We start from the raw sequence: 27,560 nt of genomic DNA, 5'->3' as shown, positions 1-27,560 counted from the left end.
AGTTTAGATAACCTCACGTTAACCGTCCATTAGTGTGGAGACCTGCTCAATAATGAGCATATTACCATAAGCAAAGAGCTTAATGTATCAGGGTGATTAAAATGTAAGCACAACAGTTAATGAGTATGCGGGGTATTATATAAAAAAACACACACATCTGTGCCTCCTATCAGGGTAATATGATATAGTATCCAGATACCTACCTAAAGGTGTAAGGTGAAAAGCAACATTTGGTAGGCTTCCATAAATACGTGCTGGTGTTGCAAAATTAGTGCGGGAGGTGAGCATGGGCAAACAATGGCACAAATTAAACACTGGTTTGATGCAAATGTTACCGTTTTTGCTTTCCTCATTTCATTTTATGAGAATCTGTTATTTATGTTAACTTTCTTCAAAAACATTTTGCAAAAAATGAACAAGCGATGACCTTCCTGAATGAAATATTATGCCTTTTTTTTTTACAAATGTGTTGCTTTCTATGTTTAGATGGTTTCTTTCGCTCCCTTTTATACTTAGGGCCCGATTATGAGGGACCCACAAAAAACGGTTGCAAATTGTGCACCCACAAACCTGAGTAAGAGCAGAGTGTGCTAATTACTAATGTGCAATTTGCATCCCGTTCTGATAAGAACACCTCAGAATGGGGAATGACCACCAAATCCCATTTATCTTATCTTCATCTATTTTGAAAACATCAGGAAGCAATGGATTCAGAAGTACAAGGCTGTTGGTGTCGCCGTTTGCAGAAAAAACGTACACAACCTTTTTTTTTTTAATTAGCGAAAATAATATAATTGTATATTTTGGAATTATGTGAAAATAAACTCTTTTATCCAATTCCTGTTTCAAAATAGAAAGTAATGGTTTCTGTGCCATTTGTTAAAAATAAGACTGATATTTTAATGCAAACCTGTAAAAACCTAATAAAATAAAAGGATTAGCACTGGCAGTAAACAGCTTTAGTACATAATGCTTTAAAGGCCAAGATTTATTTATAAAGCCTTTTATTAATATGTGCCTGCGGTTTGTTTGGTACCCTGTTTTTTTTCTAATCAAACTGCTGTCGCCATTTTGATTTGGCGGATGTAATGTCAGCAATGAGTTTCCGACGGCAGAGCTAACTGAGGAGGTTCCACTGTTAGACACTCACTTGTTCCCCCACCTTCAAATGAGGTAAGGAAACCGCAAGTGTGGTGCATGGTGACCACCTCACTCCAGGTCATTGCGAACACTGTCCCCAGTCTTGAATTTTTCACCTCCAAATCATTTTTTTTCAGATATGTTAGTGTAATATGTTCAACGGAAGCAAACAAGACTGTAATACCCAGAATGCATCAGGCTGTCACGGCAAAGCCAGGACTGGAAACCGTGTTTGTCTGCCTTGGCCTGAGGGAGGTGGTTATCTGTGGGTTTCCAATTGAACAGGACGCATGCAAAGGGAATATGGAAATGGCTTTACCTTAAACTCCAGAGACTATGGGAACATCGCTGTTTCTCGTCTTGCAGATGAACGAGATGCTGTGCAGAAGAAAACATTCACCAAGTGGGTCAACTCGCATCTGGCGCGAGTCTCGTGTCGGATAAGTGACCTGTACAATGATCTGAGGGATGGATACATGTTGACAAAGCTGCTGGAGGTGCTTTCTGGAGAACAGCTGGTAAGGACACACAGCTCAGCGCATTTGACTTAAATTGTGCGGCCTTTATTCCATCTCTGCAGGGAGCGGCATTGTAGAAAATGATACTATGCAAAGAAAGCAAGAGGCATAGCACTTCTTATGCTTATGAATAGCGACACACATTTTCATGGGAGTGTTGACATGGGTTTCAGCCTATGCTTCTTATGCTTTAAACCAGGGCTGTCCAAACTAGGTCCCGGAGAACTGGTTCCATGCAAGATTTTCAGGATATCCATATAAAATAAATTTGCATACAACTAACCCGTATAAAACTCATTAACCTGGTGAGCGGTTAGCCTGAAACAATGACATAGATCCTTCCTTTCAGGACCCACGTTGGCCACCCTGGTTTGTTGTATGCTCTATGTCGTTGATACCCTCAGAAGGCATCAAGGGCACGCTGTATCGCTGACAATAATATGTAGAGCAGGAGGCACCCTCAGGCTTCGGAGTGGACCATTCTGTCCAGTAGATTCATGTCTGTTTGTGATAGGCAAAAGGCACTAAAGCATATTTATAGTTCTAAAAATAGCATTTGTAGATCACAAGGGATTTGCCAAATTGGATGGAGGTTGCCATCATTTTTAGAACAGCATTTCCTTTGGGATTATTTGATGTTTTACTGCAATCCTGGGAGAATCGTTGCTATTTCTATGGTATCCTATCAGAAGATCATTATACGAATTACGGGGCATATTATCAAGGGATTTATCTTCGCTTTAAAAGCCAAGAAAGCGGAAATAAAATTATCTCCCTATCAGCAACAGGGTGCTAACACGCAAATTCACATGTTAGCACCCTTTTTCTCTACGCTTCCCCTTGCATCTCTAATGAGATGCAAAGGGGGCGTTCCAGAGAAAAATAATAGGAGAAATGTTGTTAAGCGACATTTCTCCTATTATCAAGGATTTCGCTAACCCTGTTAGTGATAAAAAAAAGCAGCACTAACCGCGGTCAGCACTGCTTTTTTTTTACACCTGGTATTTTCCTCACTTAGCCATGATATCCTATGGAAGGTGGATATCATGGCTAAGTTTGTGAGCCCCTATCATCAAGCTAACGCCAAACTTCGAGAGATTATCGTTGGTTTTCCAGCGATAATCTCTCATTTGGCAGTTAGCGCGAGGATTTTTATCACTTCTGAGATAAACCTTGCTAATAGCAAGTTATCTCTGCGATAATTTCCGGCGATGCTTAGCGTTAAAAAATGTGTTGCTAAGTCTCGTTAGCGATAAATATCTCTAATCGTTGGTAATATGCCCCAACATCTGATATAAATATCATGCCCTAAATATTGCCTACAAAAATATCGCCCTTTTGGAGTTAATAATAAGGAACATCCAATGAGATAATATCTTTATAAGCGATATGTAGGACCCCGTACTTGGGTCAGATTGTATTTCTCTTTACAATATTCTGATATACAACAATCACAATCAAATAGACCATAATAGACACATTCATCTACAAGACTTTTAGAACCTTAGCAACCGCTAACCTAGTGAGAGGGTCATGGCCACAAATGCAGCAATCAAAATGATTGCCCACCTGGGTCAATAATAAAAGATTGCCATGGGGGTGCAGTGGACCCCGCGCACCCCTGCACCCTGGGGCCACTGCATCTATGGCATTATGATGGCTACCTGTCGGCCATCCTCCCCTATTTCCATCCCTCTATAATCTCATCCCTTCTTCCTTAACTTTCCCCTATCTATCCACTTCTGCTTCCCTCTTGCCCCTCTCATTTGTCCCTATCTAGTGCCCCTTTCATTTTGTTCTCCTTCTTGCCTTTTACCTCTACTCCTTTTCCTCCCCCCTTTCTGCCTCATTTTCCCCTTGTCCTCTGCGTGTCCTCTTCTGTCTACGTCCTACACGTTTCTCTGCCCACCTTTCTTTAATTTCACTGTGTTCTCAATCTCTTCAACTACCTTTCTCTATCACAGTAATATATGTTCTCCCTTTTTCCTCCTGCTCTCTCAAGCCTCTGTCTCACCAAAATAATGTATGTTTGCACTCTCTCTCTTTTGCCTCTCTCCTTTTGTTTGTTATCTCCTTTCTCTCTCACCCTTATCTCTTTCCCACCTTTCACTGATTTATCTCCTCTCCTTGCGACTGTTTCGCATCCCCGTTTTGTTCCCCTTCTCCATTTCTCCTTTATTCTCCCCTCTCTTTTTCTCCCTTCTTCATATCTTGCCTTTATTCCCCTTTTCTGTGTCTTCACTATTTCTTGCCACGTTTTCTCTATATATTCAGCAAATCCCCCTTCTTCACTCTCTGTCTGTGACTTTGCACAGCCCCTCCCTAAGGACGAGTAAACACTAGCCAGGCTCCAGAGAGGGACTCCCAAAGGAAATTCCCAAAGAAGTTTCCCGTTACCCACTGCTGCTGCAGGTCACCTTGTTCCCACCTCTCCTCCCCCACAGGGCCTTGGTTCCACTGCACCGGCTGTGCCACTGCTAGCTACAAGCCTGTAAGCATCCTTTGAGGGTATGGACTCTGCATGTCTGATTTGTTGGTATAGGCACCCACTGTATTTATTCACTTTCCTCCCTTACAAGTGATCGTTTCATTTTGAAATGTGTTTGTTGTTTTATTCCAAACATTCTGTAATTTATTTTTATTGAATAATGTATTTACTTACAGAAGTCACTTTCCTAATAGAAAGCTTTAATAGTAGCCATATGTAAGACAGCTAAAGAAAATCTGAATGAGACCAGCTCAGTGGGTTTTAAAGTCCTTCCTGAATATATTGACCTTATAGGTGACTAAGTGCCAGATATAGAACCGTTTTAGCAGTCGCAAATGGAGAATCGGGCGGACCGCTAAAATGACTTTTGCAATGTACTAACCCTAGTTTGCGAGTCGATGACCAATGACCGTCTCATAAAATAGAGTTTGCGAGTCGCTATTAGGAAGGGCCGTTTCAAGGGCGTCCCTTCCGAATAGCAAGGCACAGTGGCATGTATGAATGTTTGGCGACCGGAATGTGGTCGCAAAATATTTGTATGTTACCGACTCTGTATAGGAGGTGGTAACCCATTTACAAATGGGAAGGGGTCCCCAAGGTGAATGTGGGCTCCAACATTTTTGAAGAGCAGGCAACTGCCTACCCTTAAAAAATGAAAAGGAAACTTTTCATTTTACTTTTTTAAATGCATCCCGTTTTCCCTTAAGGAAAACTTGCAGCATTTCAGAAAAATAATTGCTCTATTTAACCCCAACAGGCCCCCATCCCTGTCATTACAGGCCAATCCCAATGGTTCGCAAATTGCGACCTACCTCCTGAATATTAATGTTGTAGATCATTTACAACCCTATTGGGATTTGCTCAATGTGACACATTAGTACATTTCATTTTGCGGGACGCTAATTGCGAGTCGCTAAAAATCGCAATGTGCGAGTTGCAAAATGAAATGGTTGTTCATCTGGCCCTTAATACCACATGTACATACGTTAGAAATTGAGAGTTTTTAATCTCGATTCAATGCGAATCGCAATTAGGAAATCACAATTTCAAATGTACGCACGTCTATTGAGTTTCATTTGCAATTCCCAGTGGACCGTTAATAGACCTACCTCATTATTATTCATGAGGTAGGTCGCAATTTGTAACCCATTGGGAATCGCTAAAAACACAGGGCTGGTGGCCTGCTGGGGACAGCAGACCATCATGTCTGTGTTTGCTTTTAAATAAATCAACGATTTTTTAAAAATGCAGCCCGTTTTCCTTAATCAAAAAAACGGGATGAGTTTCAAAAAGAACATGCAATGGTAATGCATCGGTTTCACCTATACAATGAATAAAGAGCTGTTTACATCAATCATCGTCCGGTAGAAGGAAAGAGCTCCGGCAGATAACAGGGGAGTGGAGAGGATGTGGCGCAATGGCCAGAGCTGCTGACTCAAGAGCTGGACATCCTGGTTCGAGTCTCGGCGGTGCCGCGCAATATCCTGTGATCCTATGCAAATCACTTAATCTCTCCATGTGATAACTTGTTATATAAATATGCAGCAATAGTAAAATGCAAAACTTTATGAAAATATAGTTCCACCAAAGCGGATGTTAACGGTATTTCGGCAGTGGGAAACTGATAAGTGAAGCAGACGAGGAACAATCACTGGTAAATGCAGTAAAATATGCTACAGCCATGTGGATCAGGTGCATTGTTATGAAGGCTCCGCTATCTACCATACTTTAGTATGCTACAGCCATTAGTAAATGTAAATGTACAGGAATTTATATAGCGCAAATCACCAAGCAGTTTCTAAGTGCTTGCTTAGGGAACCTGTCCTGGTATTCCCCTGTGAGATAACCCCGGCAGGGTATCCGCAAGGTGAAAGCCAGGCATCCCGCCACGAGGGACCGTTGTGGAGATTAAGCAAGCTATTGCCCAGAGTCGCAGAGTGTGAACCCGTGAATCGAGTAGGCACCGGAGCGAGAATTGTCGAGTCCATGGACATTTTTTTAGGACTCAAGATCCCGCCGAGCCGGGAATTGAACCCTGGTCCCGGGCTGACCTCTGCTTCCAGGTCTGCCTCCTCTAACCAGTGAGCCACACTTCTCCAAGTAACGGAGGAAAGGTAAGTGGCAAGAACAGGAACCAGTGAGAAGCCAGGAAAGAGAGAAGGCGGAATATAAGTCCCTTTTAAGTTTATATTAAAAACAATAGATTTCTCAAGCACAGCGCAAGCGCTGTGCAGGCAAAGCCTAAAAATGAAACGTTTCAGTTACATTTTTTAAGAGTAGGCAGTGGTCCGTGGGACCACTGCCTGCTCTTAAAAAACTTTTTGCAACCATTTACAAAGCGGAAAGGTCCCCTGGCGAGCCCTTCCCATTTGAGATTAGGTTACCACCAAATTGGTGGTAAAAGCTAATGTTTTGCGACCGCATTTCGGTCACAAAACATTCATACATGGCACAGCGTTTTGCTATTAGGAAGGTGCGCCCTTAATATGCCTCTTCCCTAATACCCAATTGCAAAACCCTAATTGTAATTCATTAACAAGTTACCGAATCACTATTTGGGATTTGTAAACCCCAAAAAGCCTTTTTGCGTTCGCAAACGTTTGCGACTGGCAAAAAGGTTTGTACATGTGGCCCTAAGTCCTTAAGTACAATTCAGTTGCCCCAAATCGCTTTCAGTCATTAGCTACCAGGATCTATCACAATCAATGTAATGTTTGTCTTTAGTGCCCAACTGTTATTTTCTGCAGTTAATTGTGTTCCCTGGTAAATTTACCAAACTGCAAAAAAAAGTGTACATTAAACCCATCACCTAAGCACTTATTTGAAATTCCTAAGTGAATTAACATAATGCTCAACTTATTGCAGCTTAGGCTGGTAGTCATATTTGCAGAGCCCATTGAGGAATGTTCAGATCATAATATATTGGGTTATATATTAGAGTGAGGCTCTGTTACCTCTTTTTGGTATTTGATAGAACCCTTGCATTTACATTGAGGAAAACCTAAGGTGCAGAGAACATCATAGATACAGGGTAAAATACCCATTATTGCATTTTGCATCTTCATTCGTACAGAGGTTTAACTCAAGAGACAAGATGTCCTGTGTTGTATTTTGTGATGTTGAATCCTTATGTGGTCAAGATCACATGATACAAAACAGTAGATGAAGATTTTATAATGAAACCGACTGTTTAGTTCTGCAAGCTGGAGACAAATGTATTCCCTGCAGTGGATCCAAAGAGGTGCAACCCAACACCTTAAGGAACGCCTGTACTAGTATTTCAACAGGACAACAAGGGGTCCCTCTCACACTTGAGTTTGGTTCATGAAGTGGATTTGAGATAGTACTAGGAAATTGGAAAATTCTCAAGCATTTCCTTTGAATCTGGTGGGCATAGCAGGTGAGAGTAAATGTGCACCTAGTCCTGGGGGCACCGTTATCAAAGATGAAGAAGCAGAAGAGGCCGAACCAAAAGGTGTTGAGGCTGGTAGACCGCAGATATTTCCCATATCAGGTCCTGAAGGATTGGCAACCCTGTTTTCTGGGTGTCGTGGCCTACCACTCTGTAACATATTGAACTGGTCTCCTGCAAGAAGGCTGCTGCCTTTATATGAAGATCATTTAAGGTCTGTGTCATAGTGTCTAGAGCATTTGCCATAGCCATTCGGGAAGGTGAGCGAGGTCTCGGATCCAATGTACCCACAGGAGTGCATCCAAACAGGCATGTCCTACCCGCTTATGAGACCATTGCTTACCAGTATATCAGACTGAAGAGGAAGGGGACCCCACATGGGTAGGGAAACAACAATAACATAAAGGGAGCTGAAATGAAAACTGACACCAGTACAAGTGAGTGGAGTCAGTCAGAGGATAGCTTCATTGGATCAGAAGTAAAATGATCCACACTAGGAGAGGGCAGGATAGGGGTACAATGCGGAGGGAATAGGAACCAAGGAATCCATTAATCGAAGTAAGGAGATTAAAGCAGGAAATGGAACAAATTTAGTGCAAAGTCTTGGGGGCATGTTATCAAGGAACGGCGTTAAAATTATCGCTGCTTTAGCGGCAGGAACGTGCTGCTAAAACTGCGATAATTGGCTTCATAATATGCCCTTGAGAATTCCAATAGAAGCCCCTGTTCTGGTGTTAACATGGGCTTCTATTGTAATTCTTTACTGCATATTATCAAGCCCATTATCGCCGTAACTGCCGCTAAAGCGGTGATAATTTGAACGCCGTTCCTTGATAATATGCCCCTAAATACTTAATCAATCAAGGTAGGAAAGAAGGAGCAGATCTGGTCAGACAGGAGTAGTCTTAGCAGGTTGTCTCTTGTATTGAGAAAGTTGCTGAGACACTACACTTCTGTGGCTGTACCTTTTCTAATCATTTCTTTGATTGATAATTTGTGTCAGGTGCCATGGGTGGGCATGGGAGAAAGACTATGGCACCCCACCTGAGTGACATTCACTTTAAAGGCAGCACCTATTTGCCAGTGGTGTGTCTCTTGGAGTTCCTTGCCATGTGGACTTCAAGTCCCACAATGGCCACAGCCTCCATGGTACTCTTCCCTGCTACTGCGGTCTCCCGAGTTCACCTCTCCTACTACTACTAGGTGGGTGAGTAGCTACACACTGCTGCAACAGATTGGGTGAGGGTGGACGTTGGTTGTCAAATGCATGTATTGGCCCTCAGTCCTAACACTGATAGCCCTAACATTGACACATTAGTGCCTTGGTGGCACAAATAACACAGAACCTTTTCAAAGTTGCCAGTAGTTATAAAGTAATGAATAATTGTAGGACTGATGAGGAAGTCTACGCTGTGGTTTTCTTATTCAAATCTTTTTGAATATTCTGGTCAATATAATCCGTAGTTTGATATAAAACAAATGACTACCTGTCTTTTAATTTGAACTTCTATTTGGAAGAATGCGCACAATGCAATAACATGTGTTTTAATGTTTTATCTACAGCAGTGGTTCACAAACTATTTAGAACCAGGAGCTACATTTTAGAATGACAAACCTTCGTGACCCACCTACCTTCAATGGACATGAGGGGGTGATTTCTTAATGTAACTAAAGAATTATGTTCTAGGGCATTGTCATTTACAGACAGCACATTTTCCACAGAAATTGGCACTCATTTTGCACAGGTACAATTTTACTGATAACATTTTACAGCACATGAATAACAATGTGCCAAGTCTGGTTTCTGTGAGGATGTGTCATTTTTGAATCACCAAGTAAAGTGTCTTGATATGTTTTGATCCTTTTAAAATCTCTGTTTCCAGCACACTTCATAATTACAACAAAGTCATACATTTTTGCTTTCCTAACTGCTGAATGCCTACAGTTCATTTACAGGTACTTACATTTTGTTTTGTGTTGCAAAAAAACTCTAGCAAGATTGTCACATAATTCACTTTAACAACTCCTCTCACTTTGAAGTCAGAGAAAGAAAAGTAAAAACCAATTCCATGTTAAAAGAATAAGCAGCAATTTGTCAAAGAAACAGCCTGATATTTGACCTCTGTCTTTGAAGCAGGCAAGTGGGACAAGATAGACACTGAATTTAAAGGAATCTTTACATTTTGCTTGGACTTTCATGAACCACAAACAACCCATAGTTTGGGAAACATTGATCTACAGTGTTGTCTGCTCCTTATTCTTTTGAACAATGGAAACATGTTCATATTTATACTTATTTCTCTTCCAAAGCACACACTTCCAAATCTGATTGCCTCTAGTCACATTAACAAACGAATGTAAAGAAATGTGACAAGAAATAGCCCCTGAGCTGCACATGGTGCTCACGATACTGTTTGTGTTGTCTGTTGTAGCCGAAACCAACACGAGGGAGGATGAGAATCCACTCGCTGGAGAACGTGGACAAGGCTCTGCAGTTCCTGAAGGAGCAACGCGTGCACCTGGAGAATGTGGGATCCCACGACATTGTCGATGGGAACCACCGGCTCACCCTGGGGCTAATCTGGACCATCATCCTGAGGTTTCAGGTACCAAAGTTCATGCAGAGCTCACTTGACTTGGAGAGCAGGTCTTTCAATCCTTACTGTTCTGCTTTGTCAGATTCCATGTGGCGCACAATGCTATTTCTGGCAGTTCCTGTAGAGAACTTTTTTGATAGAATAATGATGAAGATTATGATAATAATAATACAACTTTTACTACTACTACTACCGCTACTACTATCAGTAATAATAATAATTATCAGTAGTGTTACAGCTTTTTATACAGCCCTACATATCCAATATATGTCTTTATATATACATGGCACATGGTCAGCAATGTGACTTTGTACGGCTTTTGTGTTATGTTATGCAGATTTGTAGAGCGCACTATTATCTGGGAGGGTATCCTGGCGATGAGCAGGTGTGAGCAATGGTGGCTCCTCCGCTAAGGCGGAGAAGCGTTACCCCACTGCACAAAAAGGAAAAATAAAATGATAATAATGTATCGTTATTGTTACGTTATTTTTCCTATAGCAGTCAGTGCTTCTCGGGCGGGGTGGGGCAGGGATGGCCAGAGCAGGGGAGGAGTGGTTTGTACTCCCAAAGTGCGCATGAACTGTGTGGTCGGCCCTCTTGGGCCGACCAAACAGTTCATACGCACTTTGCATGTTCCTACCAGGCGGCATTACACAGCCTAGTCAGGAACATGCACAGGCTCCCTGTTCCGCTCGGCGCTCAGACCAATCACAACAACAATGCATTGCAGCGTTGTGTTTGGCTCAGGGGAGCCTGTGTACCAGGTGCTTCCTGCTGCTACCGGACTGCAGAAAGGAAGAGGAGGAAGAGGTGTTTGTTTTGTTAATTAACTCCCCGCTCTACCACCCCTGTTCAGTAACAGCCGCTACTGGGTGTAAGCCTAGCCACACCTTGCGCCTGGTGGGACTACTAGAAAAGCCTGGTATTCAGCTTCTTGTGCAATTCATGAAGTGAGAAGGAGGCTCTTATGTGTAGCGGCAGGTCATTCCATGCTTTAGGAGAAATGTAGTAGAAGGCTCAACTGCCAGATCTGGGATTTGCGCAAGTAGTCTAGTTTAGTTGACACTTCCGTAGAAAATGGCTTTTTTATTTGCTAATAACGTTGGCATCGATTGACAAATCTGCACAAAAGTCAGTAGATGCTTGGCACACCCATCGCAGTTTCTTCATTGCAAGTGTCGTGCGGATCAGTCCAGAGTGAATAGGATTTTTTTTCTCCATGGCAGCAAAGAAATCTTTAAATGAAAAACCCCTGACGTGGCATGCTGGTAGAAAAATATTCAGAATCGGCACTCTTTGTAGTTTCATATAAATCTATTTAGTATATTTTGGGTAATGTGTATTACAAAAAGTGTCCTATAGGTTTCAGAGGGTTAAAAGTTTCTAAATGTCGGCCGTTATGTTGGAGAATGTAGAAGAGCTGTCCTTCCATAAGCTTTTAAAAAAAAATAGAAACAGGAATCTTATTGGTTGAGGTAGCTGTTTTCCTTCTGGTGTTTGTAGTTCATTCAGGAGCGGCTCGTTTTGGATAAAAGAGGCGCGCGGGACCTAGCTATCAAAGACAACAAACTTGCTGTTGCGCTCTTCCACTCCTCTCCACCGCTGTAGACAGGAACAGACTCCCAGCCTGCCCTGCTGCAAATCCTGAAGCTACTTTCACATGAGAGCAGCTCCAGGATTGGCCTGAGCGCCGATAATAAGTGCTCCAGGACAGACAGGGAGTCTGTGCCCGCGCTCTCCAGCCCCAGCAATGCAGCTGGGGTTGAAGAGGGGTCACTGCGCATGTGGCTGGCCAAAAACCACGCGTGCAGTGTAGGTAGAGCCCACCACTCCCACTGCAGCCTATCTTAGCCCGGGCCCAGGCACAAGCAAAATAAAAGGATAAAAAAGAACCTGTTTTATTTTTTATGAATGTTAACTGCTGATGGGGGGGCGACGCTCCTCTGCCATTGCGGAGGAACGGCCGCTGAGTTCATTAAAGAAATACAACATACAGTGGGTTCTGACAGTAAAGTGGCTGGGTGTAGGAGTTGACAACATGTGCCCTGAGCCTGCTGAGGGCAGCATGTTCTGGGAATGGGGGTTGGAGGCAGAGCATGGCACTGGGTTTGTCCACACTCCACTCACAGTGTTTTGTGGAGGCTCACAGGCATAGATTTTGAAGTACATGGACATAGAGCATGCGCTGAGCTTTATTGTTTTAATGCTTCCACCAGGTGCTAAAATGTTGTGTCTCATAACCAAAAAATATTAAATTCACTGAAAAAACTTTGGTAAAGATAGTAACAATTTTTTTACTCATAAGAGAAATAACATTTGCAAATAAAAAAACAGAAATTCCCCTAAAATAGTAACGTTGAAGGGACATTATTGTTGTGAAGCAAATTCTTAAAAAACTTTTACATTTGCCAGTTATGCGGAGCAATACAACCCTAACCCCGCCACCACCCCACCGCACCCCAAAGAAATACTGATGACCATATGTATGATAGAGCATAGTGAGCATGGTCAAAGGCCATGTATAGTCACCTCTAGTTGAAGAGTTATGAAGGTCAGAGTCAGGTGAAAGGAGAGGCTCCATGCCCTGAGAATTCCGGCCACTGCAAAAGTGGGCTTTACAACTATATACACTGAGCAGGGCATAAATCATGTAGATAAGGTCATGAGCAGTGCATTGGTGGGGAGTTAAGGTGCACTATTTTGTGTCAGTCTGAATGGTCAAAATAACTATTTTTTTAGGTTTTATATTATATTCATAATGTCTCTTCAACAGAAGTTTCTGAGGAGAATTTTATTGTTTTTTTCTGAGAATGTTTTTTTTTTAAATCTTCAGATTAAATAACCATTTCTCCCACTAAAATATATGAGGTATTGATTGTGCTAGTGTGTCTGGGTAAAGACCTTTATGCAGTAGCCCTGTTATATCCCGTTCCTTATTCCAACATTTCTGACTGATACAGGAACATTTTCTGAGCATCAGAGTTGTGCTGTACATTTTGTGGTGTACATTGCTCCCCAGAGAAGTACTTGACTCAGCTTGACTTGGGACCTAAGGGCAAAGATTGTTAAAATGAGTGCTTAATTTGTGCCAGTGGTTTCCTGTGCTCAGCACTGGCACTTAATTATCAGTACCGGCTCTAGTGACAGTCCACTACATGATGGTGCTGTCTATTTAATTTTGAGATGATCACAACAACTGTGTTCATTAAGTCAATAAACATTGAAAATGAATAATACCAGACTCTCAAGCCATTAGTATAGTTTTGTGTGGTCTGAAATAGTCTGTATTGTCACACTTGCAATAGTGAGATGGTTAGTTTTTATGTTTGTACTGTCAATTGGAGCGCTGGCAGGGTATGGGTGGTGCAGGCAGCAGTGGCCTTACGAGAAGGTCCCTGGCACTTGTGCTGTGAGTGACTACTGCACCCATGTTCAGGACATGACATGACTAACAATTGATGGCTGCTGGTTGATAATCCCGGGGTTTAGACCATTTTACCTACATCTCAAGTTAATCAGGGTGCTTACTGGTCTGCCTTTGTGAATCTGTGTCGTATGTCATGTCCGAGACACCTCATATCCTGAGTGTGAGAGGTATGAGTGTAAAGGGCTGGAGAAACTCATTAGGGTTGGTGTTCACCAGGATATGGGTCTTCGTGTCCATTTGTAGCTCCAAGCAGGAGGTTGACGTGATAGACGATTTGGGGTGAAGTGTACTAACAGACAGGTCTGTAATTTTGCAACGTGACTTATGTACTAATATGTTGATTTGCAAAGTATCAAGTCGCACGGTGTCAGAAAACAAACACCCGAAATAAATGTGCTTATGTGGGTCCTTATTCGTGGCCATTGGGGTTGACTACAAGTAACAGGGATGGTGGCCTGTAGGAACAGCAGACAAACATCTACGCATTCGCATTCCCAAACTGGAAACTTCTGGTTTTTTTTTAAGCGGCCTATGTTTCTTAAAGGAACCACTGCTGCTTTAAAAATGTTTTGGAAGACTTTGGACCACTGCCTGCTACCCCGACATTGCTCAACACAATTGTTAAGTTGTCCACCAGTAACAGCTTCCCCCTTGTGAATGAATGACAAGGTCCTTTGAGGTGCTGGTAACTGCTCAATGGTTTGTGGTTGCTGTTGCAGTTACACACCATTTATACATCTCATTGTGAATTGGAAATAAGCGAGAACACCCCATTCAAGCTCCCTCTTAATTGCGATTGAAATTAGTCACAAAACCCCTTCTGCCATTTGGAAAGGCTTTTCAGAATCAAAGAAGAGGTTTCGTTCTTAAAAATAAAATTTTGCAATCACAACACATCAATTTTGGGAATCGCAGGGTTTGCGACCCAAAATCCTTTCATACATTTGACCCATACTTCTTTAAGTAGCTGTCTTCCGTTTCCCCCTACATTTCCCTGTGATGTCCCCTCTCCCTGACTAAATAGGCCATGTCAGCTAGGCCAAGGCAGCCTTAAAAAAGAAAAGAAAAGGAGTCTCACAGGATCAAGCCAGATTGGACAGGTCAGCCTGCGGCTCGCAAGAATCCACAACTGAGCATAAAGTGTAACCAGCACCATAGCATCTGGGATTGGCTACCTGCCCAACGTACACATTCACAGGTTCTCCCTGACGAGATGTAAAGCCTCAGTGGTTGCCCCGGCTCGGCCGAGGACCTGTCTGGGAGAGATGGACATTCTCTGATAGCGTTACGGGATGCTTGAAATCAACATCAATCAAGAACCACCATGGACATTGTGTGATGATCAACACCAAGAGACTGACATGTGATCCAGGATGTAAGTTAAAATTTTAGTCTAGACAAAGGATTTGGCATGGGGCAGGAATGTAGGCTGCTCTCGCCTAACGTTGGGACCACACATAAGGACAAAAGAGAAAGCTCTGCTATTGCGGTGGCCCAACTAATGGGGCAGAAAGTAGACTGCCCTGTGTGCTAATATCCTGCCCTTTTCACTTCAAGAGCCAAATGCCCAATTGCTTTGTAATGCTGCCCTACGGATTTCTGCTTGGAATAGGAGCTACACCAAGACTCAATTATTACTGCAGCTGGCCAGTTGTACCCAAACTCATCACCGATAAGCTAGTACCATTCTCTCCAGATGTTCTAGAAAGAGAAGAAACCTTCATTGTTGTGCTAACCTGCCGGAGGTATGAAGAAAAAGCTAAAAACAACTGTTGAAGTGTACTGCTGTACGAATGGGGGTTAGCGCAGTACTTGCCATTCCTTTACAGCCTACAACCCTTTTTATTCTTGAGAATGTGTTTTGGGCCTTCCATCAACACACGCAACAGTGCTTATCCTCCTCAACGAGAAAAGTGTCATTGCATCACTGAGAATCATAGCCTGTCCCTCTTGTTGAAACTGACTCACTGGAACTGGCCATGCATGATGTAAGAAGCATGTGTTGCACCTACACAGAATTCATTGGTGCCACTGCACCAAACACAAAGACTCCAGCAGCTCCTGCTCCTCTTCCCAATTTCAGAGTTTACAGGCATTTTCAGCATCAGAGCCCAACCAGTAAGATAGAAATCTGAACAGCCAGCAGCATGTCCTGACTGTTTACTCAGATCAGGCAGCATGATTAGGCTTCTAATGCTGTAATTGTCTGATGCTAATTATATATCATTTTGGGTTGAAAAGTTATTTTTTTCCTACAAGATTGTATCATTTAAAAAAAAAACCATAATTGGATCTGTAAGTGAATAAAATTTACAGACTTGTTGGGAACCTTTAACACTGTACATTTATTTGTAGCAGAGTCTATAATACAATATACACTCCTGGGTAAGCATTAAGGGTTCAAGATGGCAACCACCTAAAATTCAAACCTAACCAGCATTGACAAAACCAGTAAGTCTGACGTTGGCCACCAGCCTTTTGGTTTTGTCAGTGCTTATTTTTTCTGGGGGTTTTTTTGTCAAGTTTTGCAAACTTTTATTGTTAGGGGAGCTGCCAGGCTCTCATCAAGGTAAAAAAAAACATTGGCTAAATGCAAGAATATTTTTTTTGTCTCAAAAGGCACACATTTGCTACAGTGGCCAATAACACTTAAGGGACCGGTTTTGTGTGTGGATGTGCTCCTTTGGAAAGGGCAGAATGCTGTCACTCACCACAGTGAAATTAGCCAATTGTCAAAGTGGGCTGATCCACTGCCTCATGCTGTATGTGGACATAAGGAAAATGTGAGTGACACACTAACATATCAACGGATGAAGAGAGCTGACAGAAAGACCCTATAAATAAGTATATGTTATATAAATAATTTTAATAAAATAAAAGGGTCTTGGCTAACGCCATACCTAAAAAGGAGGCACTTATCTTCAGTAATCTCATATAATACTTAGGTCCTGAGGTTCCAGGGACAACAGGCAATGTCTCTTACAAGGATTGCAATTGCCACTTAATACCTAGGCACTTGAGTGCTGACTTATTGATATCCACATTCATACATTAATTAGTCAAGTGCAGATATCAGATTTCATATTATTACCATGATATAGGCCAGCTGCCACCACTATTGACCATCTTGATTGCATACTACTTATTGAATGTTACAGTTACAATATGGGCCTCAATATATTCCCAAAAGTAAAGAGACATTAGTTTTAATGTTTTGACTTCTTTTTTGGGGGGGAAACCTTAATAATTCTGCAATCTAGGATTTGGTTTGAACTTGTCCATGAATAAAAAAAAACAGTTGCCCTGTTTAAGGAAAACATTCATGTTTTAAATTTCACATTTTCTAAATGTGGTCAATTTTGGTCAATTTAGATTTCAAACGTAATACTATACAGACAAGAATCATGGGAACTCGAGGAGGAAAATATGACATTTGACTCTGTCTAGAAGGGGGTAGAGGAAATTAATCTTCTGGCTTCGTTGAAACTGGTCTGTGCAGGCACAGTGGTTTTGAAAGTCCTTTTTTTGTATATTTATTGTGGATTGTGGCCAACAGCAGAACTGTCCGCCATCCTCCCTGTTTCTGGTAGCACTCTAGACTCAAGTTTCACATACATCAGAGAAGCCAGAAAATTAAAATACAACCACTTTGAGCCTTACTTTGAATGCCATCAAGTGAGCGAAGCAAGTAAGCTGAACCCAGCTTAGATGAGCTCCCTTCATCCCACCTTCCATCCAGCTATCTCTCCATCCTTCAAGACTTTCATGCATCATCCATCTTTTCACATTTCCATCTATATAGCTTTTCACCATTCTATCCTTCCATTATCATTCCGTCTATTCATTCTTTCATCATTATACTCTTCCATCAATCATCCTGTCCTTTCACTCCCACTTCCAGTCATTCATCTATCCTCCCAGTCTTTCTTTTTCACCCATCCATCATTTCACCTTACTTTGACCAATTCACCCGTCCATCCAGAGTTCCATTTGTCCACCCAATCACTGATACAACCTTTCATCATTCCAGCTATTGTTTCACTCACCCATGCAAATATTGTTTTCAGCTTCCAACCATTAGTCCTTTCACCCTTTCATTCATCTTTTCATGCGTATTGGTCTTCTTGTAAGTTTCTTTCTTCTTTTTACATGTCGCTCATTTCACTCTCCTTCCATCTCTCTCTCTCTCTCTCTCTCTCTCTCTCTCTCTCTCTCTCTCTCTCTCTCTCTCTCTCTCTCTCTCTCTCTCTCTCTCTCTCTCTCTCTCTCTCTCTCTGTAGCTTAGCCAATGTATTGTTGCCCATAGTGCAAGGAAAGAATGGTCCCACAGCTGATATTTAAAAATATTTAATTGATAAAATATAGCAACAAGCAGAGCTCAATGGGCCCTTAAGCCTCTGAGCCTCGGTGGCACTGCACCTGCTGCACCTATGGAAGCTACTCCTCTGCAAACTCTTTTCCTAATGATTTCACCTTTTGAGCCTTTTTCCTCTTCTGTTACAGTTTCCCTTACATTGGTTTTTATGAGCTTTTGTCTGCAGAGCTGCAGACAGACAAGGCTCCTAAATGACTATTTGTCAACATCACCCCCACTTAAGCTGTGAAAGCAGGGGTGGGGGCTCAGTAAGCCACTGTTCACATGAATGATCATTATTCTAAATATTTGTTTGTATACTCATAATCTGCTTGTGCTGCATCAAGTTCGCTCCAGAGGTTATTGAGGGTAAGGGTTAGGGGGAGGAAAGAGCAGGCTCCAGAATTTAGGGAATGATCATAGATTAGAGTCTGAGTTGCAGCAAGGTTTGTAGTGGTTGGATATTGGTTTTGAGGAGGCAGGCTTCCAAGGGTGAAGTGCTTTTAGAAGTTTCACTCATGAAGTACTGAAATGGTTGGGATTTTGCAACTGCAGGCATATTACTCTGATCTAGGTAAATCCTCACAACTACTGTCTGAAATAATAAGACCAAAGTACAACAACTTGACTGAAATTTCAATTCCACTGCATTGGACATTTCATAGATGAATTTCTGGAATATCTTTTCAGTCAGTGAAGTTCCTCAACAATGTTAATGTTTGGGTCAATGCCCTGCACCAATTAATACAGTATATGACTAGTGATGGTGACAGGGGAGTGGGTGGGATATATCGATTTGAAGAGATGGTTTCAACTCATTAAGCATAAAGGGAAATGTGCCCCTTTTTACCCCATCTCCCCTCCCACCCGGCTTCCTGTCCTCTCATTTCTTAGTAATGAAGGATCCCAGAGAGTCCTCTAATATTTAATGGCAGAGGGATGTAAATTAATATAGGAGGCATGTACAGATAGGACCAAGACTCAAGTAATTAGTGTTATTTAGTGATGCTAAACTGAGCATTGACTTATTTGATAATTGTTAGAAATGGGGGTCTCTAGTTGGCAGGGGTAGGTACCACTGTCCAAATAGGGACCCTTGCTTCTAGTCAGGGTAAGGAGGAAACCCTCTGAGATAACCCCTGCTCACCCTCTAGGTAGCTTGGCACGAGCAGTCTAGGCTAACCAGAGGCAATGTGTAAAGTATTTGTACCAACACTCACAGTAGCACAGTGAAAACACCACAAACTGACTCCACAACAGTTTAGAAAAATAAAGGTATTGAATCTAAACTACACAAGACCAAAACGACAAAAATCCAACATACACAGTTCAAGAATATGGTTTCAAAAGAGTTCTTAAGGTTGCGATAAGGTTCTTTAGGTTGCGATAAAAATCTTTAGGTTGCGATCAAAATAATCCACAGTTACGTGAAAAGTTCACAGTTGCGTGACGTTTAGCTCACAGTACCTTTAGTTGCGACAAAGTTCCAAAAAGCAGAAGCTGGTGTGGTGGAAAACTAGCGATGTGTTGCTCTTGCGACCCTGGGGAGGCGTTTGCGACAGCCCCGCTGCAGCAGCGGGCGTGTTGCGACGAATCCGGTCTGTATGGGGAGGAAGGCCACTTGTATGGATTCCGGTGCGTAGGTTCCGTCGGAAGTTTGTTCTCGCAAAGGCATGATGCGAGGATCTTTAGAGGTGCGACGATCTCCGGGGCGACGATGGGCGGACCAGCGGGGATCTTCTCTCTCGCAGCTCCTCGATTCGTTGGCTTCGGCGATGACTCTCGCAGCGACGTGATGCAGTCCGCAAGCAGGCGGTGCGGCGATCTCAACCAGCGACGACAGGCTTTGCGAGGACACTCGCAGCGATGTTAGACTTCCCGCACCGATCGGGTGCGTCCCGCAAACGAAGGATGAGATGGCTCTGACAGCGGCAACAGGCGCTGCGACGATCTCGACCTTCGTATCGGCGGGAATCTTCTCGCACTGTCGGGGATGCGCTCCGCAGCGAGCGATGTGATAACTTTTCTTTAGCAAAGTCTCTCAGGCTTAGTTTCCAGCTTCCCAACACCGGTACAACTTCCAGAGGCACCACACATGGGCCAAGCACTCCAGGAAGGACAGAACTCTCTCAGTAGAGCTCAGGGGAAGCTGGGGGTGAAGTCCTTTTGTTCCTGGGACTTCAGAACAGGGAGCCAGCTCTTCTCAGGCCCTTGGAGATTCCTTCAAGCAAGGGGACACAGCACAAAACAAAGTCCTTCCCCTCTCCTTGGCACAAAGCAACAGCAGGGCAATCCAGCAGAGCAACAGCTGGACAATCTTCCTTCTTCAGTTTCAACTTTCTCCTTGGCAGAGGTTCCTTCTTGATTCCAGGATGATCTAATTTTCTGTAGTCAAGGGTCCTGTACTTATACCCCTAAAAGCCTTTGTTCCCTTTGTTCAGGAGGGCTCTGAGCCCGGTTTGAACCAGTTCTGGGTGTTCCTTGAGCACTTTGTTTTCCTGGCCTCTCCCTTCCTTTCAGAGAGAGGGGCAGGGTCGTCAGCCGCCCAGCAGGAGCTGGAGCCAGCATTGTGGAGGGAAAGCACAGCCCAGGAGCACTTTGTTGACATGATTCCTTCTCTCCTTTCACAGTGCAGGGCAGAGACATCAGACACACCACAGGGGGTGGAGCCAGAACTGTGGGGGCGGGCACAGTCCTATTCAGGCCCAGGTGCTAACTCCTCCCACCACTCAAGTTGCAAATGCAGTCATTCAGCCTAGGGCTGACTCATCCAGCCTCCTGGGGAATCCCCAGCCCCTGTCAATCTCAAACCAGACAGTCAATCCACAAACAGGCCAAGGCACACAGAAAGGTCAGACCAGAGAACAGCAACTTTCTAAAAATGCTATTCTCAAACACAGGAGTTAAAAACCACCTTTTCTAAAAGATGTATTATTAAATTCTGAGTTCAGGGATACCAGCCTTTTATGTTCTATCTTGTTCCTATGGGAAGATATGCTGGTAGCCACTGTAGCCAGCATCCCCCATGATAGCCTATAGAGCAAGATAGCCTTGCAGCAGTGAAAAACGAAAATGGCTGTAATTCACTACCAGAGCATGTCACCTGCACCAGTACATGCTCTACCTTTCACATACACTGCACCCTGCCTAGGGGGGTACCTTGGGCCTTCCATAGGGGTGACCAATGTGCACAAAAAGGGAAGGGTTAGGCCTGGTCAGTTGGGACACTGACCAGGAGGACATGGCAGTTCACAGACTGCACACAGGCACTGCGGTGGCAGGCCTGAGACACCATTTTAGGGCTACTCATGTGGGTGGCACAATCAGTGCTGCAGGCCCACTAGTAGCATTTGTCATCACCAGCCCTGGCACACCCAGTGCACTTTACTAGGGACTTGATGGTGATACAAATATGCCAATCATGTATATCCAATTACAATACAATTTACACAGAGAGCATATGCACTTTAGCACTGATCAGCAGTGGTAAAGTGCGCAGAGTCCTATTGCCAACAGCCACGGGTCAGGAAAAATAAGGGAGGAAGAAGCAAAAAGTTTGAGGATGACCCTGCAAGAAGGGCCAGTTCCAACAATAATATTTATGACTTGGCAAAAAGTAACGAAATGCAACAATTTATTAGTAAAAAAAATTAGCCTTTTGCAACAAAAAAAACTGTAGTTATTTAAGTAACTTTGTGTTATCAGAAATGTTTAGGAGTTTTGAAAAACTGGAAGTACTTTGTATAACTGTTCTGTTCTGAAGAGTATTTAGATTTTCTAAACTGGTTGGCTATATATACTAAAGTCCTAGGTAAATTCAAAATGAATGTCACCATTTCGGCATCTCTGTCAGTGACGTCCCCTGGCAAAGTTCACTGCTTTTCATGCACCTTTACTAAAGTATTCTGTTCCCACTCCCCATAGGTCTGTCACATCCCCACCGTACCATCGTGAATGTCTCTGCCTGTGTTCTTATTTTTGCTTCTGTGTCCTGGGCGACAGTTCCTCTGTTGGCAGCCTGCACCACTGGGGAATCCATTTTTCCAGTGGTGCACTAGCACTGTAAAAGTACTTCCTGTTCCCTCTCATCCACACCAGTGTGGAGACTGCAGTGTAGGATGTGTCTGCAATAGGGCACCAGTGGGGAATTCCGTAGTGAGATGGTGGTGGTGTATTGATCCATAAATAAAGTCTGCAAAATCGTTTGAAAATGAATGGAGGGACTTTAAATAAGTTGCTATGGTATGCTTTTTTAATTTAACACAAATCTTTCAATGTTTTTTTTTTTAAAAACGTATTGAAAGTCTTTGCATAAAATTTAGAATGGCAAAATTAGCCTTATATTTCATTAAGAAAATATTTTTTCAGACTCATTTTTATACAGTGTACTCATAGCAACATGTTCTTAAACATAAAATAGCTAATTCATGGATAAGGCCTGCAACGGGTATAGGAACTAAGCAGGGAAAGAGCTCTTTTCCAATTAGAGTAATTTTTGGAGGAATGCTGTATTATAAATGTTTCATAACCTCATACTCAACACGATTAATCATTGAGCTTCTGTTATAAATATTGACTTTTTCTGAAATGTGCATTTTTTTGGTCCAGATTCAGATGATAAAAATCGAGACAGATGACAATCGAGAGACCCGCTCTGCCAAGGATGCCCTGTTACTGTGGTGCCAGATGAAAACAGCTGGGTGAGTTACTGTGTCAAGGCATCATATCATGATGGTTATTTTTGCATTTTATTGGGGCTTCATGCTTATCTTTTCTTTTTAGTTTTATATAGTGCGAACTCGACCCGAAGGTATAAGAGCGCTTTACATGGGCACCAGTTGCGTTACAGACATAATTTTGTCAAGCACAGGGATATTAAGTGACAAGCCCTGTTGAGCGTCCCTGCTGAGACTCGAACCTGGGTCCCCAGCTTCGAGGTCGACCGCTCTAGCTGTTAGGCCACTGTACCAGCCAGCGGCAGTTACTGAAAATCATCTTGCCAATTAGGCCATTTTTGTAGGGACACAGCTATAACGTGGCCTTCTTGAGACCTAGTATATTGATTTATTTCTATATGGTGGAGTGGTACTGCCTGTTATCAAAGGCATTCAATCACCTCTCTGCCCAGAGGGGAGCGCACTATAATGCACTGCACCGCCCCCGCACAAGCATTCTATATGCTTTTGTCCGAAAGCAAGAATATTTTTTTAACCATGGCATATGCAAACTTTGAAGCAAACCATCTCTAGGGGTTGGTCAAATTGGCTAAAGAGCGAGAGTGTGAGAATTTATTTGGCAGAAAGATGTTTTCAGGAACTTTTTTGAAGATGCAAGAGAAGCTAGAGATTTTATGTACATGAGAACCTGATTCCACAATTTAAGTGCAACTACTAAGAAGTGCCACCTCTTTGAACAGGTCTTGTGGTAGAAAAAGAAAGGAGGAGGAGTGGAAATAGGACTTTGTTTGGTGGGTATTTTGTCGGCCGTATTACAAGTGCATTATATCCTATGGCTCCTGCAGTACAGCGGATGGCATATCTGTTGTGTTTGTGAGGGAGTATCCCATCCCCAAATCCTAAATCAGGCCCTATATTCTCAAACCAAATCAATAGTAAACACACTGTTAAAAAACAACACTTAACTAAAGGGATTAAAACACAAATACAAATCCCAAGACACCTGGAAATCATCAACAAAGCCTGAAATAGGTCTCTTTGCCCACCAGGATGCACTCATACCCATTTTAATTTTAGTAACAAAGTTTATCTTCCAGTTATACATATTTGAATAACAATGTGTCTCTAAATTATTCTTCTTGTCAGGTACCCTGAAGTCAATATTCAGAATTTCACCACCAGCTGGAGAGACGGCTTGGCCTTCAACGCTCTGATTCACAAGCACAGGTACACCATGTTATCCAGTGTTATGTCTGATGTGCAAAGTGTTGTGACGGACACGTTTTCAACCAGTGGCTCATTTCGCAGGGCTATCGTTAAGAGAGATGGAGGTCTGTAGCTAAAAGGTGTGATGAGTTCGGATTACATTTTGAATTCACCAGTACAAAAATAACCAAACATGTTGTTAAGAAAGGTCAAAACTACTTGCCAATCCATACATAGGCAAACAAGTTGCTTCTAATTGCCAACCCATCTGGACAAACGTTATTTCCCATGATGGAAATTCCAGATGATCAGTTAAAATGGTGGTACCACGTAGCCTTTGCACACTGTCAGTCAAAAAGACCAGAAATATGGCTGGACACGGGAAATGCATGTTGTAGGATCCCACGCAAACTCCTCTCGAGGGACTTCTATGAGCTAAAATTACTGGCCTTAATAGGGAGTACACGGGAGGGGTCCCTTACAAATCTGTTTATTAAATCTAAAGATTCGTACTATCTAGAGCACGTTCTCGATGGCATTTCTCTCGTTTTGACCAGAAAATTATTTATGCAGTGGCGATACGGTACACTCCCCCTTAGGGTATTCACTAACCGTTGGCCCCAGCCATCGTCTACAGAACAGTGCCCGGTATGCCCACACCACCAGGAAAATGATTTGCATGTTATATTCTTCTGCAATGCTTATCAAAGATCGAGGAAATATTGGCTTGTTCCACCTCTTAAAAATCTAGGTTTCAGGCACTACCTCCCAGCTTACAGAATAATAAAAACGGATCTATCACCCCCGATTGTGTTTGCGGTGGCAAAATTTCTAACAGCGATGTGGCACACCCGTACTCGCTACATGAAGTCAGAGACAGACTCGTGATAAATGAAATGTAATGATGACTCTTAAATGTAATGCACTGTAATTGATTTTAATAGGCTTATTGTAACACTTCTTAATCTCTGTCTCATTTGGTATCATTTTAAATTGATTTTAAACTGTTTGTATTTCTTTTATGATCCAAATAGATCGAAATAAAGATTGAAATAAGAAACTTGCCAATCCATACATAGGCAAACAAGTTGCTTCTAATTGCCAACCCATCTGGACAAACGTTATTTCCCATGATGGAAATTCCAGATGATCAGTTAAAATGGTGGTACCACGTAGCCTTTGCACACTCTCAGTCAAAAATTCATCAAAAGTAGCAGTCTCTGGGAAGTGCACTTGTGAGCTTAGCATCCCTCTCACAATGTCATTCAAAATATTTAATTCACTAGTAAACACATTTTAAAAATGATCACTTAAGTCTGATTCTAGAGGCTTCTTATGAGCAAATGGCAAATGCATATATTTGCAACTAGTTTCCACTGGACTGAGTTGGTAAAATATGTGTTGGTCAATGCATATGGAGCTGCTTCAAAGAAATGGACATTTACCTTCATTTACATGTAGGACATGATTGTTATGTCTGTTGGTTTCAGTTGGGTTGTTTTAATCTTAGTCCTGGAAACCATTTGCACTTGGTCTTCTAAAATTTCCGTCAGGGCATCTGACTGAGCCAAAACACAATTGATGTGCAAAATAACAGTTCCCCCTCCAGAATACCATCCATTTGTAGAAGATTAATCTCAATTAAATCCATAAATGGTTCAATAAAGAGATTGTAGACTGCAAACGAAATGTGGAAAAGGAATGGAGAGCCTTAAATGATCTAGCCCAATCATCACACCCCTATCTACCTATGGTCCCCACTTCAACCAAGCAAGATCCATTCTGCCAAAACCTTCATCACAGTGTTCTTCAGAGATCTAGGTTCCCTCATTATGACCAGTAAAAAACCTGGATCTCCCAATCATCGGTGTCTGGCATCTCACTTTAAGGACCTTGACAGCACTTATGAGACAGTTGGTTGCCTGCTTTAGTTTTTCACTTACGACAGATGTAATGTCTTCTCATTTAAAGCAAGCTGCAGTAAATCTCATGAAGAAAAACCACAAGCAGATCCAGCAGACCATACAAATATAGTCACATACCATTCCTGTCATACCCAGCTAAACAATGGCTAATTTCAGCATTTGTGGAAGTCAGCATAGTGCTCAATAGAAAGGCTGGCTTCCATCCCCTGCAAGTAGCTGTGTGAGCCATCACTGCCTCCTTCAATGTGAGGTGGATGATAACAGGCTTTGAGAACTGATCCTACTAGAACCGTCAGTGGCCTTCAACTTCGATGACCACACCATCCTCATGCAGGAACCTTTCAGTTTTGGACTCATAGGTACTGTACTATGTTCTTTTTGGAAGGCAAATAACAGGTAGTTGCAACGCCTCACCACTGATCCCCTGCATGAGCTAATGTAATACCAGAGAACTCTTCCCCGTCCGTTGTTCTTAATGTCTGTGTCCAACCACCCTCCTGGTTGATTGATCTCTTAGGTTGAATATCTACAGTTGAGCTGAGGATACTTTGCATTTGTCGAGTTTCTCACCAATAGCAACAGAGAAATGTAACTTCACTTCCTGTTTTCTGGTGATAGATAATTGGATGAGTTGAAAAAATTCCCGAAATTCAACACTTCGAAAAATTACGTGATGGTTATGGATACACCGACTGACGCCTGACCTTTAGAAATATAACCGAACTAGTAAGGCATCTTGCCCAAACCTTTTCCAAAAGTGAAGAATCTGGTGCTTTACCTCAACACCCGTTCCATGGTGAAGCACCAGCTTGACATATTCTTGCTGCTCAATATGGATAAGCCCGATATCTTGCTCCTAACAGAGACCTGGCTTACACCAGACTCCCACCCGGACATCCTGGCGTCCCTCCCCCCGGACTACTACATCCTCAATGTAAATCGCCCATCGAACCGCCCTGGAGGGGGAGTAGCGGCCATCATACATAAGAACTTTAGATTCCTCACCTCTGCCTCACTTACTCTTTCGGGGGTAGATAACATAGTCATCAGCCTGGAAACCTCTGGGGGTGTTTTGGCGATTGTTCTCCTCTATCGCCCCCCCAGTCGATGCCATCGTTCCCTCTGTACTTCAGTGAGCAGGTAGCTGATCTGCTTACCCATCACTCCCGACTCGCTGTATTCGGCGATTTCAATTATTGGTTTAATGAAGACCAAGCGGGGCCCCACGCTACTGAACTCTTCGAAATCCTGACAAACCTCAACCTGTCTCAACACATTTCCTCCCCCACCCACATTAAGGGTCATATCCTGGACCACATTTGGTCTCACAATCTCGTTCTGTCTTGCCCAGTCATCTCCCCCTGTCTATGGTCAGATCATCATCTGATCGAGGTCACTATCTCCATTAAAGGGAAACTCAAGGCTCCCTCGCATCCTGGGGGTTTGTGTCGTAAATGGAATTCCTATGACCATCAGGGATTCATCGACCACCTGACCAACACCCGTCCCATTACTTCTTTTGAATCAGACACCGATCCTATGCTGGATGGGATAACCACCTGGCTGTCATCAGCCAGTGATATTTTCGCCCCTATCACTAAATTTGCTCATACCAGACATGGCAACTCTCATCGCTGGTTCTCGGAGGAACTGAAAGCCCAAAAACTCGAATTACGTCATCTGGAACGAACCTGGAGACGGGGCTACACCAAGGAGGCTCGCACTGAGTTTGCGAGGGCCGGTAATGAATACAAAAACGCCATCACTAAAGCGAAGGTCTCACACATTTCGGAAAGAATTGACACAGCCAGTGATAA

General features: G+C 42.8%; 1 protein-coding gene across 1 annotated transcript in view; it reads left to right on the top strand.

Moving 5' to 3' along the window:
- The first annotated feature begins 1,616 nt into the window (after positions 1-1,616).
- Positions 1,617-27,560, top strand: part of SPTBN4 (spectrin beta, non-erythrocytic 4) — a 1,415,585-nt gene continuing 1,389,641 nt past the window's right edge. Inside the window, 4 exon segments of the mRNA XM_078660647.1 lie at positions 1,617-1,658; positions 9,991-10,164; positions 22,545-22,636; positions 23,759-23,839. Coding sequence (XP_078516773.1) covers positions 1,617-1,658; positions 9,991-10,164; positions 22,545-22,636; positions 23,759-23,839 — 389 coding nt within the window.

The sequence above is a fragment of the Lissotriton helveticus genome, chromosome 9, assembly GCF_964261635.1.
Source record: "Lissotriton helveticus chromosome 9, aLisHel1.1, whole genome shotgun sequence".
Taxonomy (NCBI): Eukaryota; Metazoa; Chordata; class Amphibia; order Caudata; family Salamandridae; genus Lissotriton; species Lissotriton helveticus.
This window is presented reverse-complemented; position numbering and strand designations above follow the sequence as displayed.